This window comes from Papilio polytes, unplaced genomic scaffold (assembly GCF_000836215.1).
Source record: "Papilio polytes unplaced genomic scaffold, Ppol_1.0 DF822067.1, whole genome shotgun sequence".
NCBI lineage: Eukaryota > Metazoa > Arthropoda > Insecta > Lepidoptera > Papilionidae > Papilio > Papilio polytes.
This window is the reverse complement of record NW_013527137.1, coordinates 8,539,471-8,552,413: the sequence shown is the minus strand read 5'-3', so window position 1 is coordinate 8,552,413 and position 12,943 is coordinate 8,539,471. Positions and strand designations below refer to the sequence as shown.

General features: G+C 32.0%; 3 protein-coding genes across 3 annotated transcripts in view; all 3 read right to left on the bottom strand.

The window, feature by feature from the left end:
• LOC106107166 (Krueppel-like factor 8) overlaps nt 1–4,997 on the bottom strand; it is a 33,304-nt gene extending 28,307 nt beyond the window's left edge. Inside the window, exons 1-3 of the mRNA XM_013287891.1 lie at nt 4,547–4,997; nt 3,722–3,981; nt 2,018–2,073 (exon numbers count right to left, since the gene is read on the bottom strand). Coding sequence (XP_013143345.1) covers nt 2,018–2,029 — 12 coding nt within the window. The 5' untranslated portion in view covers nt 2,030–2,073; nt 3,722–3,981; nt 4,547–4,997. The remainder of the gene's footprint in view (nt 1–2,017; nt 2,074–3,721; nt 3,982–4,546) is intronic.
• A 487-nt stretch (nt 4,998–5,484) lies between these two features.
• LOC106107187 (fatty acyl-CoA reductase 1-like) lies at nt 5,485–12,227 on the bottom strand. The gene is made up of 9 exons (XM_013287919.1): nt 11,744–12,227; nt 11,515–11,605; nt 10,693–10,815; nt 8,401–8,684; nt 7,957–8,066; nt 7,468–7,535; nt 6,763–6,955; nt 6,359–6,539; nt 5,485–6,023 (listed from the first exon to the last, which is right to left on the bottom strand). Exons 1-9 carry the CDS (start codon nt 11,911–11,913, stop codon nt 5,642–5,644), a joined length of 1,602 nt encoding a protein of 533 aa, XP_013143373.1. The 5' UTR covers nt 11,914–12,227; the 3' UTR covers nt 5,485–5,641.
• A 5-nt stretch (nt 12,228–12,232) lies between these two features.
• LOC106107188 (tRNA pseudouridine(38/39) synthase) overlaps nt 12,233–12,943 on the bottom strand; it is a 10,477-nt gene continuing 9,766 nt past the window's right edge. Inside the window, exon 9 of the mRNA XM_013287921.1 lies at nt 12,233–12,317. Coding sequence (XP_013143375.1) covers nt 12,259–12,317 — 59 coding nt within the window. The 3' untranslated portion in view covers nt 12,233–12,258. The remainder of the gene's footprint in view (nt 12,318–12,943) is intronic.

The window sequence follows — 12,943 nt, the reverse complement described above, 5'->3', positions numbered from 1 at the left end:
TTCGATTCGCTTGCACGGAAACTTTCAAGTTTATATAAGTTACAAATCTATAAATGAAATTTTCTTTTATCGTTTAAGTCAAGTCCGGCGTTGTTGCCTGTTGCATTAGAGATGCACTTAGTTGTCTTTAGTAAAAATGTTACCCTATACAAGTCTTTAACTGAAATTAAAACAGGAAATACCCTTATAACAATGGTTGGTTATCTTTATGTTCATTCTAATAAGAATACAGACGTATTTAATGGTGTTCATCTCCATGTAATGCAACAGGCAAATCACGATCGCACGTTACTGGGTGAAGGTTGCGAGAAAATCGCCGAGATGCGGCAACCGACAACCGACCCGCCTTGCCTAAGGCCGCTGACACACCTAGCGCGGCTAAATAAAGACCTTTAACCTGGATTACAATTACTGTGAAACGATTTGTTACGAAGACGACACTTATTTATTATGTCTCCATCTTGATAGAAATTTCTATGCATATGAGTAGTTGTTAAGCCAATGCTTGTTTTAGCAAGGCTTCTGTGTCGTTAATTGATCACTAGAGGAGTCTTACCATAGGTTGAATATGAGATCTAAAAGATCTATTAAGTAACTGTTAGATTTTAAGTTTAAGGGAATTGTTTGCAGTCTTATAAACATGCAATAAACAACAAAACAAGTCGCACAAAAAGAGTAGAGCTTTAAGTGAAGTAAAATAAAAATGGTTTAGTACTACAAATGTCAATTACCTATTAGATTATAGGATGGATGGATGGATGTTTGTTAGAGCTTGTAGCCTAAACGGCTGAACGGATTTCGATGAAATTTTCATAGATGTAGGGGATTTTTTTTTAGCTCAACGCGGACGGAGTCGCGGGCGAAAGCTAGTCCATCTTATAAGCGCTTTTGTAACCGCATTTGGCAGTAACGAGCGTTAGATGCATCACGACCTTGCGATCACCGCACGGATACGTGTCTGATATATTAAGGTTCATACCACGCCTACCAGTTAAACATCCGGCTGTGTATTACTTGTTTTATACGGAAGTAACTAGTAATTATGATCAAAAAATCAGTTCGATTAACTCTATCCTTGTCATGTTCTGAAGAAACGAATAGAATAACATTTTACAAGTGACAAAAGGTTCAAGCCGGTAAAAGGAGGTTGAAGACGTCCTTATAAACTTCTTGTTGAATCCTTCTCAACCAGTTCGATGACATACTCGAGAAATTCGATAATATAAATGCGGTATTTGAGTTTACGAGTCTTGAATTTTACATTGTCATTGTTTATTTATCATTTTAAATACACTTTACGTAAAAGTTACATACTCAAAACTTTTGATATTTACTATAACACAAAAGCCGGGTCCTTAGCGGATCTTGTATAAAATATTAGCCTAACCTAGTTGATGTATACTTCATAAATAAACAAATAAGGTTTGAATTATTTATAACAGAGATAAGGTATAGCTACGCCTTAAGATGCGCCTTACGTACGGGTGTGGCGAAATAAGGCATTTGATTAATGGAATCACGCCGTGACCTCTATTTTGACCTTACTCCACAAAATTGTAATATAACCGTTTAATATCAATGCAAAACTAACCTACATGACAGTAAAAAAACAAAACCAAAAAAACTTAAATACCTATTTTACTATATTCAGATTTATTCAAGAGGCTAATTAATCGTAGCTGGTCAAGAAATGATGCAAATATGGCGAAGACAGGGACGGATTCAAAGAGTCACGTCTGTAAATCCGACCCTGGTTTTAGCAGTCGCAACCTAGCGCCAGTTTTAGTAGCCTCACCTTTATTAAATTTCATCGTTTGAGTAATGTCGAAATATTTTTATACCACATTAGCCCCTAATTACTGATTGGTCTAGGCTTATACCTTAGAGTGAAAACGCTACAGGCGAAGTTCTCTTAAGGAGACTTGTAAATACTCAATCGGCTTTAAGAAGTAATGGGTATTTTTACTTCTTAAAACCGATTGTAAGCCGTAACGTAAACGTAAACAAAAACACTTACCATGTAAACCATTAAGCGCCTTTTTGCTGGACCCCACAGTCATGTGCTTGTGTACACTGCAAACAAAAAAAGACAAGTGATCGACACATTTTAAAGATAGACAGAGGTCTCAAAATTAACTTCCATAGAGTTCATCAATTTGTAGACACGAAGGGACGCTTTAAGCGGCTTGCGCAAGAACGGTTTAGTCCGTCCTGCATACGCTGAGCTAGCTACCCTTTGCCACTATTATATGTTTTCTTTACAATGAGTTCTTTTATGTAATTTCTTTTTTGTGGCTATAAATACATATTCATTCAATCATTCAAGCCAATGAGGCTTTATGAGGAGGTGACAGCTGTTATTATTATGGTATTTTTATAGTAATGTGTACATCTATTTTACATTTTTTTGATTCATTCGAATAAACTGTAAGACAGGTTATACCACTATGATACAATGTTGCCGTCGAGATTGTTAAAGCAAATTGAATTACCAAAGGTATTAAAACTGATTCAACTAAGTCATAAAATGATAGGTCATCATATGTTTCCGCGTGTGACAAAGTAACATACGAGTTTCTTCATTTAATATTCAACAGATCTTGGTCTAATTTGCAATAATCAAAGCTTTACGTAAATCAATCCTTAGTAATAAGTTCTGAAGTTTTTGCAACTGTAATGAAATCGATATTACTGTAAACGCCTTTACAACGTTTTTCTATGCATGAAAAAAATAACAAAAAATAAATTGGTCAGTTTAAAGGATGTGGATGCAATTTTTAAGTAATCATTTTCCGGGTAGTTTTCATTGAACAAACAAACGCTATATTGATTTTTAATTAGAATCAACTATTGCCTACGAATACCTCGGCGAGGCATTAAAAAAAAATGTGTAGCGTATTTACTTTTCCAGCCATTCTATATAGATGTTAAATCATTCTCTAGAAACCTTCAACAAATAAACATCCATCAAAACTTTTGCATTTATAATTTTATCAACAAATAGGATTTAATCTTATGTACTAAAATCCTTATGAATAATAATTTCTTTAACAGAGGAAATAGAATACAAGAATGGAAAAGCAACATTTTATTAAATATTACAAAACACAGTAACTTAAGGTGTCGCTGGCCACATTCCTATACTTCAAATACTTAAAAATTTCACACCTTTAAGTTACAACTATACTTATAACTTACTATGAAAGATTTATGTGCGATTTTAAACTAAAAATGCACCTTAGATCAATAACATAGGAGTTACTTTACAACATTTTTAATAGTAAGAACCATTCATGTTCAATTTGTGATAAAACTTATATGGTTAGATTGTTTTTCTATGTATGGAAGTTACTTAGTCACTTAGCCTTTTGATTTGGAGTCCAGGTAGTGACTTATGTCATTTATTCATTTTAATCTCAGACAAATATCCTCTTTGGAAATAACACTGTTTGTTATATACAATTGTCATCTTAACACATTCAACGCCACTACAATTCCAATTCTAAATTCTAACCCAAATTTGTGAAATATCATATTTATTGTAATAATTTTAACTAGTAATTTAAAATTGCAGTTGATTTTTAAAATTAAGACCTTGGACACACTGCAACAGGGGGAGAAGGAGAGGGTGGCATAGCACCACCAAAGAAAAAAAATAATGTGCGGCAGTGTATGGGTTAAAATGATATTTTTATAATCTAATAAATTAAAATATACTTACAATGTGAAAAATATGTAGAATCTTGAGCAGTGCAGTAGTAAAATTCACTCATATTTAGTTCTAATTATAAAAAAACTACATCTAATACTGGCCTTATTTAACATAATACTTATCTACCCTCACATTATGAATAAGTTTTAAAAAGTAAAATGAATTATTAACGGAAACTAAAAAGAATTAAAGTCACATAATCAAGATTTCATAATAAAAATGTTTTGACAACTTCTGTGTTCCATAGTCAATTATTGGCAAAGATGTATCTGTAACAAAGAAAAAATATATTAAAACAAAAGTTTAAAACATAGAAGAATAATGAAAATGCAATGATAATGGATACAAAAGCAGAAAGGCGAGCATTTATTACTAAATGTCATTTCATTTCATTTTAAATATAATATTGCTACAGTCCAGGAAAGAATATAAATTTCATGTCACTCTAAAGTCGAATTTAATAGAAATGAGAAATCAAAGTATGTACACAATTACACCTTTATAACTGTCAATTGCAGACTTGTTGAAAATATATGTATGATAAAGTTAAAACGCTTTGCAAAATAAATACAGACAAGAAATTGTATTGTAATCCAGTGTATTGTGTAAATACAATTTCTCATTTCCATTTAAAGTAAAAAACAATACAAATTTTGGACATACTTAAATAAGAGTACAGTCTACATTACACCTAAAAATAAAACTTAACTTAAACTGCTGATAGTTTAGTTAAATTATTCTTTTTATTAAGGGTCTCAGGATGATTGTAATTTGGTAACTTGTTGATATTAATGTTTCTAAGCCCTTACAGCAAAATATACTTTGGTTACGTACCTGAGTTTATGTTATTATAAAGGTTATAATGTAACCTTTGCCACGTATTTCACATAATTTATCTAATCCACTTCTAATGTTACTTTTTGTAACATTTAACCACAAAAAACCATCGTCATTCATTGAAATAAATAAAGTCCCATACGTCACGTAAATATTTTTATCGAACTGTCAAACTGGCACAACTGATTTACAGAGAAAATTTTTGCATCAACTAAATTAGACGAAACGGAACGTTGAAAAATTAAAGTTTTTTTTTGTACTGGATATATTTTTACCGGGAAGTTTTGTTTTTAGCGTGCAATTATATTGAGTGCAATTTAACTTAAAAACACCGCTATACCGCCGCGGCGGCCTTCTAACACTGCATAGATAGTACAGTAAGGTACAGTACGATAGTATTACGGCATTTGCAACCACTCGCTTGGCCGGTTTACGCGCGCACTAGACCAGGCTTAGCACAATACAAATACAATGCCATAATAATTACGAGATAATTACAGATTTTAAAATACTCTCGATTTCTATAAATACATCGCAAAAACAGTTTGTCTGCATTTTTCATTAATTTATTCTAAATATTAATTTAAAAAAAAAGGATGTAATGAATGTTTGTAATTATTACATACATCTTTTCATCGTATCTAGAATTAACAAAATAAATTAAAGAGACCTTTATTTATTTCCATCAGCTGTATTTGCTATGCTAACGCCATCTATTGCCGAAAAGCAAAAATACGCTAAAGTTGTAAATACATACTTATCATTGGTTTAAAATTATCATATTTCAAATTATCCTCAATTTAATCACATTCAAAAATGGGTGAAGGACTATTCATATAGGTGCAAGGATAAATTATGAAGATCTTATTTGAAAATTATAATAAAACACTATATTTATTGTGTACATTTTTATAAGTAACAGTTAAAAACTCCCCTAAATTATAACAATATGAAATTCACAAATGTTTTAATAGCCGAAATATTTCAATATAATAAACATCTGTTATGTTATTAATGCTTTGTGTTTTATCTATCCCCTCCCAAAAGAACAAAAGTTTATATTCATTTAAACAAACAAAAAACTGTCATAAACTACAATAAAATATATTTTATAATTGGTCCAATAACATAACCTATAGCTAGGAAACAATACCATAATAGATTTAATATCACATAAGCATATAAAAGTACCAATAAGTAATTTAATACTAAAAACACATTTTGTTTTAAATTTCCTTTTTTAGTTCCCTTTAGGCCATCTTTGATTATATATTTCCGTATTCCAATCCACCATATAATGACGGCCTCTGTCCAGTTTATTGTCTTCACATCAAAGTTGAATATTAACTGATCGGTAGTTGACATGTTTTCGAATAATTTTTTGAGGTTTGTGTCGTCGAAAAGCCAATCGTGTCTTGTGAAATAACTCAAAACATGCTGTAGTTTGTACATTTTACTATACAATTTCACGAACCTAGAATTAAAAGAAGATTTTAACATTGTATGGACATTTTTTTTATATTATTACTGCTATACTGCCAGTTGTATACTGGAGGGTTAACAAGAAAATTTGCGAGAAATACTTATAACGTCGTTGATAAAATTCGTATTTCATTTGTCAGTGAACTTTATGTTAGTTACGAATCACATACAAATTTTGTCGATGACGTTACGAATACTTTCTCGCAAATTTTCGTGGTAGGCCTCCTTCATAGGACATACTTAATATTGAATTTGTATATTGTAACTCGGAAATATTCCGACTAAAGGCAAGTAAAATGCTACGCTTATTAAAAAATCAATATTCACCTTCTTTCTTTTCTGATCAAGAAACAAATGCCGTCTACAATATATGCAGGAATAAAATGAAATAGCCAAGATAATATCCAGAACAAAAAAGGGCTATTCGTCTCCAAAACTCCGGCGCACCATAAAGCTCTTGGTGTTGTCAGTTCTTGTCTGTTTCTTTTTATTATAACACCAAGTTCACCTGAAAATTAGTTATTGTATTGAAAACTTTTAGGGATTTATATACATAGTTTGTTAGGTCTATTTCTATTTTAAATTTTATCCTGATTCGTTCAGCTGTTGTGGAGTCAAGGGGTAAAAGACATTCTTCCAGGTAAAAATTTGTAGTTGTAAATGATAGTAAGAACTAAGACGGCAAGAAGTAAAAGAAGAGAGGACTGTGAGTTAATAATTATAATAATTACCCCATGTTATAGGATTCCTTATATTACTGACTGTGTAGATCTTTGAATTCCCGTGCACATCTATCTTACGTCCTGTCTCCCAGCCGGCGGCTATAATGGCGTTTGTTACTAAGTGAGCGGGAACAAAACTCATCGTGTTCTCTAATCTTGCGAACACCACATTCGTTAGCCCCATCCCTACACCTAAGAACATCTGGAATAATACATAGTCATTATGTTTATTATTCCGAATTCTTATCTATTATTCGAATTTCCACAAATCAGCTACCAGTAATTCAAGAAAAATAATAATAAAACGTTGAATTTTTTTTTAAATTACGTGGACCTCTTTTTAACGAAGAGATTAAAAATATATAGATAAGGCAAAGTTGAACCTTCACTTAAAACATTTTTCACATACTAACGCTTTCTATTAACAGATCAAAACCACATGTCAGTATAATTATGTTATATTGTAAAACTGTTTAGTTTTTTTTTTAAAAAAAAGATTTAGCTTATTATAATTTTGTAAAATGTTTTATTGCCAATACCAAGACACGAGTGGCGTACATCTTTTTGTCCATTCTTGCTTTAGAAACCGTGAGGTGCCGAAGCATTAAAACCTCGCGGTTTATCTCTGTTTTATTTTTTAAAGAGAATGATAGGGAAAGTGTAAATACGTTCCTGTAAGTGGTAAATACATAAATTCATAAAACAATTACATACTCCACTTGGTCCGTATACGCTTTTCATGTCGATCCAACCTGGAGCTGGCTCTGTTATCGGTGGTATTACTGGAAATAAGATTAATATTATTTTATTTATTTTTATTTTAAAATAAAAGCATTACAACATGACAGTTAACACTTGTACCAAAGAGGTCAACACATTTCATAACATACTGTTCCCCTGCGGCTTCATCCGCATGAAATTACGAAAACTTCATTTTGTTGTTTACATTTGTGAAATTTTCAATTGCAAATGTTAAAATTTAAATGCTTTAATGACAAGAAAGGCCTTTGATGTTGGCTGAGAATTGTTTGGCATGGCAATTCCCTTTCCCGCATTACGGTTTTTTCCAAATTATTTACTCCCTAAGTTATCGTGAAAATATACAGACTAAAGCGTGTTGTAAGTGTAGCGCTTTGAATTACAAACAAGAAGAATTATTCAAAAATATGCTGTGATTGTTTTTTGTTGTTACAAATACTTTACCAATTGCAGGTCTAACTATGCAAACAGGCATGTCACTTTTTATCGTACGTACAGTCTCTTCCGCTATTGCCTTCGTATACGTATAGGTGTTTGGCCAACCGTCTGTAAAACTGAAATGTAACTATTATTCTTACAACTCTATTAAAAGTTTCTTAATAATAAAATCTTAGTAGAAATAAGAAATAGAAACAATAAAACTGTAATCATACTAATATAATAAATTCGAAAGTTTAGATTAAGATGCATGGATGGATGGATGTTTGTTAGTTTGTAGCCTAAACTACTCAACAGATTTCGATGAGACTTGGTACATATAGTTGGTAGAGGATAGTCTGGAAGAACACATAGGTCACTCAATTTCGTTTTTTTTTTTAATTCTACGCGAACGTAGTCGCGGGCGAAAGCTAGTGAATTTGTAAAGAAAAGAGATAAAAATCGACTTACAACGTTGTCATTCCTTCGAGTTGTTCATTGGATAATGTTTCTGCCAGTTTTATCATTATTTCCGGATTTAACTGTAGCTTTTGAAATTGCTCAGGAACGATGCGTCCGATACGATCATTCGTCGCATGTGAGTAAGCAGTGGAAACGTACACGAATGCACGGAGTTTCTTGCATACTCTGCCCAAATTTAGTGTCTCTCTAGTCCCTCTAACATTACTTATCAAGGCGTCTTTTAAACTAGTATCGAATCTTATATTTGCTGCCATATGGAATATTATGTCCACCTAAAAACATATTACTTTTTAAAGTTTAACAATAAAGTAATATAACCCTCATATCATACTAATATTATGAATGCGAATGCTTAGATGGATGGAAGTTTGTTAGCGTTTGTAGCCTAAATAGCTGAACGGATTAAGATGAAAATCGGCATAAATGTAGTCACCTCTAGGTCATGGGTTTGGTTTCATTAATTCGCTTGAACAGTATAATTAGTTACTGTAAATTGATTTATTTATTTCAATGCTAAATTATACGTATGTATTTGTTGAATACGTTTGGTTCAACATGCATTATTTATTTGAATGTGCGGCTTACTGCAAAATAAATACGGAAATGTTTTGCATAAACACACAACACAAAAAATATTAAATCTTCAATAATTTTTATTTAGCATGGTCAAGGCATTTGTTTGCAATTTTTGTAGTTCATAATAGATTAAGTCTATGGAAAAAAGTCGTCGTTCCTCTAATGTGAAATTTTATGAATACTAGAATTAGAAAGGAGAGATCGTTTTGCAATTTTTTCTAGGTAAACAATTTCAAATGGTAAGATTATTCAATTGCATGAACCGTGTTATTTAAAATTTGTTGGCACCGACTTTTTAACATCAATTCATGATGAGGTAATTTAAATTCTCTTGCGACATATCCCTGGTAACATTTCAACCTATGTTTTAGCTGATGGACGTCACCTCATTCATATCTTGTAAATCACTTTGCTATGTCATGTTCAACTTATGATCGCTGCAATTGAGGACCAGCGACAAAGCTGGCAACATTTATTTCCCAATGTTCTTCTTTGCTATCAAGTGAAATGACCATTGAAGTTTTAGAGTGAAGTCACGACTAGTCCTTAGTGATAATTGGCAGATAAAAGATACGTGAACATTTTGAGATTTCAGCACCTTTTTTTATATTAAAAAAAGAGCTTATTTATCATCATTTTTTTTCCATTCTTAATCTTAGACAAAACCACTACAAAGGAAACTATGCAAAGAAGCACTTCCTGGATCTACCCAAACCGTACAACATTATCAGAAAGACGATACACTCTTATTCTTTGTGTACAAAACTTAAAACCAGCACAAAGCATTTGTATTCAGTGTTCGCTTAGAGGTCGCTCCCTGTGCATGATTTGTTTTGTCCAGCGCGAGTTCCGAAACGCATAGTTTGGTTCCTGAACACCTACACCGAAGGTTGTCATGAGAGTTTAGCCGTGTTATAATTTATAAATTATTTTAATGTTTACAAATTTCATGCTTATATATTCAAATTTTCCAACAGATAGCAATCTTGGCTTTTATAGCAAATATACCAAAAAATTATATCCTTATTTCAATTTTAGTTTAAGCTGCGAATTCATAATCATACGAGTACTTAATCTTACTAATCTCACTTCTTACTTCTTACTAATATTATAAATGCGAAAGTTTAGATGGATGGATGGATGGATGGATGGATGGATGGATGTTTGTTAGCGTTTGTAGCCTAAACGACAGAACGGATCTCCATGAAATTTAGCACAGGTTTAGAGCATAGTCTGGAAGAACACATAGGCTACTTTTTATCCCGGGAATAGTTACGGTTCCCGTGGGATTCATTAATTTTGTTTGTTAATGTTCACTCGATCATTCTGCAACGGTTCAACATATCTTATTGAAATTTGGCACAGATGTAAAACAAAGTCTGGAGTACACATGGGATAAGCTTCATACCAGAGAAATGTCCGGTTCCAGAGGGATACATAGCTTTTTGTAATTTATATGTTTTCTAATACCACGCGGACGAAGTCGCGGGCAACAGCTCATACTTAATATTATAAATGCGAAAGTTTAGATGGATGGATGTTTGTTAGAGTTTGTAGCCTAAACTGCTGAACGAATCTCGATGAAATTTGGCATATATGTAGAGGATGGTCTGGAAGATAACATAGGCCACTTACTTTTGTTTTTTTTTTATTCCACTCGAACGTAGTTGCGGGCAAAAGCTGGTATTTAAATTAAAATTGTACCTCGTTGGCAATGATGTTCCAATCATTTTCACTGATACCAAGTCTCTCCTTATTGATATCTCCTTCTATTGCAACTACCTTGGTAATGAAGTTTGGTTTCTCTTGATGCAACAATCCGAAAACCTAAAAAATGTTATGTTCTCTAAAAAACTTAATATTAAAGAGGAAAGATTTGTATTTTTATATGTATTGAAATAGCTCAAAAGCTACTGGGCCGATTTTAAATTCCTTCACCATTAGAAAGGTAATTTATCTATGAGTAACATAGGCTATTTTATTTCACGCGGGCGAAGTCGTATACTCGAAATTAGAAGTTCCCAATATTTTTTCTCGTGGATCCCTTTCAAAGTTTTAATAGTTGAGGGTGGGGAGCCCCTATGCGACATATACAATTCAAATTACTCAATGTTTATTATATACTAATCGTTGCACGCGACTTCGTCCACGCAATATTAAGATAAAAGATAGCAACAGATAGTAACATGCCCGTCTATGTCAGCTACCCTTCAGTGAAAGTCCGGTCGAAATCGGCCCAGCCGTTTCGGAGATTACCTTTAGATTATTTTTATATTTTGGAGATTATTACAAACGCGGCTTGCGGACAGACAGACAGAGACAAAAAAAATTAATGTGTATTCTTTGCACATTTGCACATCATGTACTCTACTCGTTTCGGTGTTGATTCTACGAAGTGCTATTTAACTATGTTTTAGGGGGAGAGTTTACAAGCTTATGTTATATTGGTGCCCCATTCTGGCCATTAACATGCGATGGACCAATGTGCTCTGAAATGCAAATTAAAATGAGAGTTAAAAAACTTACGGGATCTTCGAAAACTTCTTGTATCCTTTGCTGTACATTTTTATTTTTCTTGGTACGAATTAATATGTAGATATTTTTCGGGGAGCACGCCCTAAAAAGATTTACAACTTTATTTGTATAAATTTGATTAATTCAACATGAATTTAAATATAATTTAGGACTAATAAATAAAGTTAAGTTTGTCAACTCGAAATTAAAAAAAAATGAATAAAGTACACAAGTTTCTTACCTTAACAGTTTCTCTATTACCAACTTCCCAATAAAACCCGAACCCCCAGTCACTAAAACCGAACTACCTTCGTAAAATTTTTGTATATTTGAATCACCAAAAGCCGTTGTCTTCCTAAGTACTTGCTGGCGACATATCACAGAATTCTCAATTTCCTGAGCAATATCCATTACTAAAATCCTTATATTGATAAATAAAACTTGACAATACAATAACACTACTTACAGAATTAATAATATTTAAAAGGATACCATTCGTTACCTAAGTTTATATTAAATGGCCGTAAAAGCGCACCTGTTTCAATTTTTATAAACAGAATACATCAAGGTATGAATATTAATTACTTAGAACGTTGACGATATAATATACGATGTACATACTAACTATTCCTCGCAGCTTCGCCCGCGTATATATTAAAAACCACACGTAAATTCTGACTTAAAAAAAAGAGCATTTAATTTTTAAACAACATTTATTATGCAATTATTCTTAGATTTAGATTAAATATTTCGATATTACGCCGAGTTGAGTTTTCTTTTTTTTGTGTAGTAGTCTATTTTTTCTTCTAAGCTTGCTGAAAAAAACAACTTTACATCTATTACCATAATATTTTAATTATTAAAGTATAATAATAGCTATTTAAATAAAGGATTTTATTTGCCATTGGTATCAAATTAAAAAAATAAAAATAAAAAATAACTTTATTAATTTTCCCCTTTGGCGGGGGGACTGGTGTCCAAACTAGGGTCGCGCCCTGTGTAATGGATCACCAGGCCCCCGCCCCACAGACCAATAATCATACATATAAAATACAAAATAAAGAACATTATTAATTAACTGTAACAAAACAAGCATTTTTTTTTTATATTAAAGAACAAAATTAAAATTAGGTAAATGTGAAGTGTTAGTGGGTAGTGTGTGATGTGAATACATAGTGTCATTAGGATTATCATTTTTAATATTTTGAATATTATATCTAATCTAATATAATATAATAAAGAGGAAAGATGTGCATTTTTGAATTTTTTTTCTTTTTAATATCTTTTTTAAATCCTTAATTTCACGGAACGAAATTGCAAACAATAGCTAGTTATTAATCATTTTTATAGGATAGGATGTTCTCAGTTTGTTCATAATTTAAATCTTCTAACCATTTGGAAACTTTTGCCGTACACAACCTTTTAGTCAATGGATATATGT

Bases quoted from the DNA above. Each gene is read 5' to 3' on its own strand.
- LOC106107187 (XM_013287919.1), bottom strand. From the start codon at position 11,913: ATGGATATTGCTCAGGAAATTGAGAATTCTGTGATATGTCGCCAGCAA. The intron at 11,606-11,743 runs GTAAGAAACTTG...AAATCTTTTTAG, and splicing joins GTAATAGAGAAACTGTTAAG to GGCGTGCTCCCCGAAAAATA. The intron at 6,540-6,762 runs GTAATTATTATA...ACTAATTTTCAG, and splicing joins AAGGAATCCTATAACATGGG to GTGAACTTGGTGTTATAATA.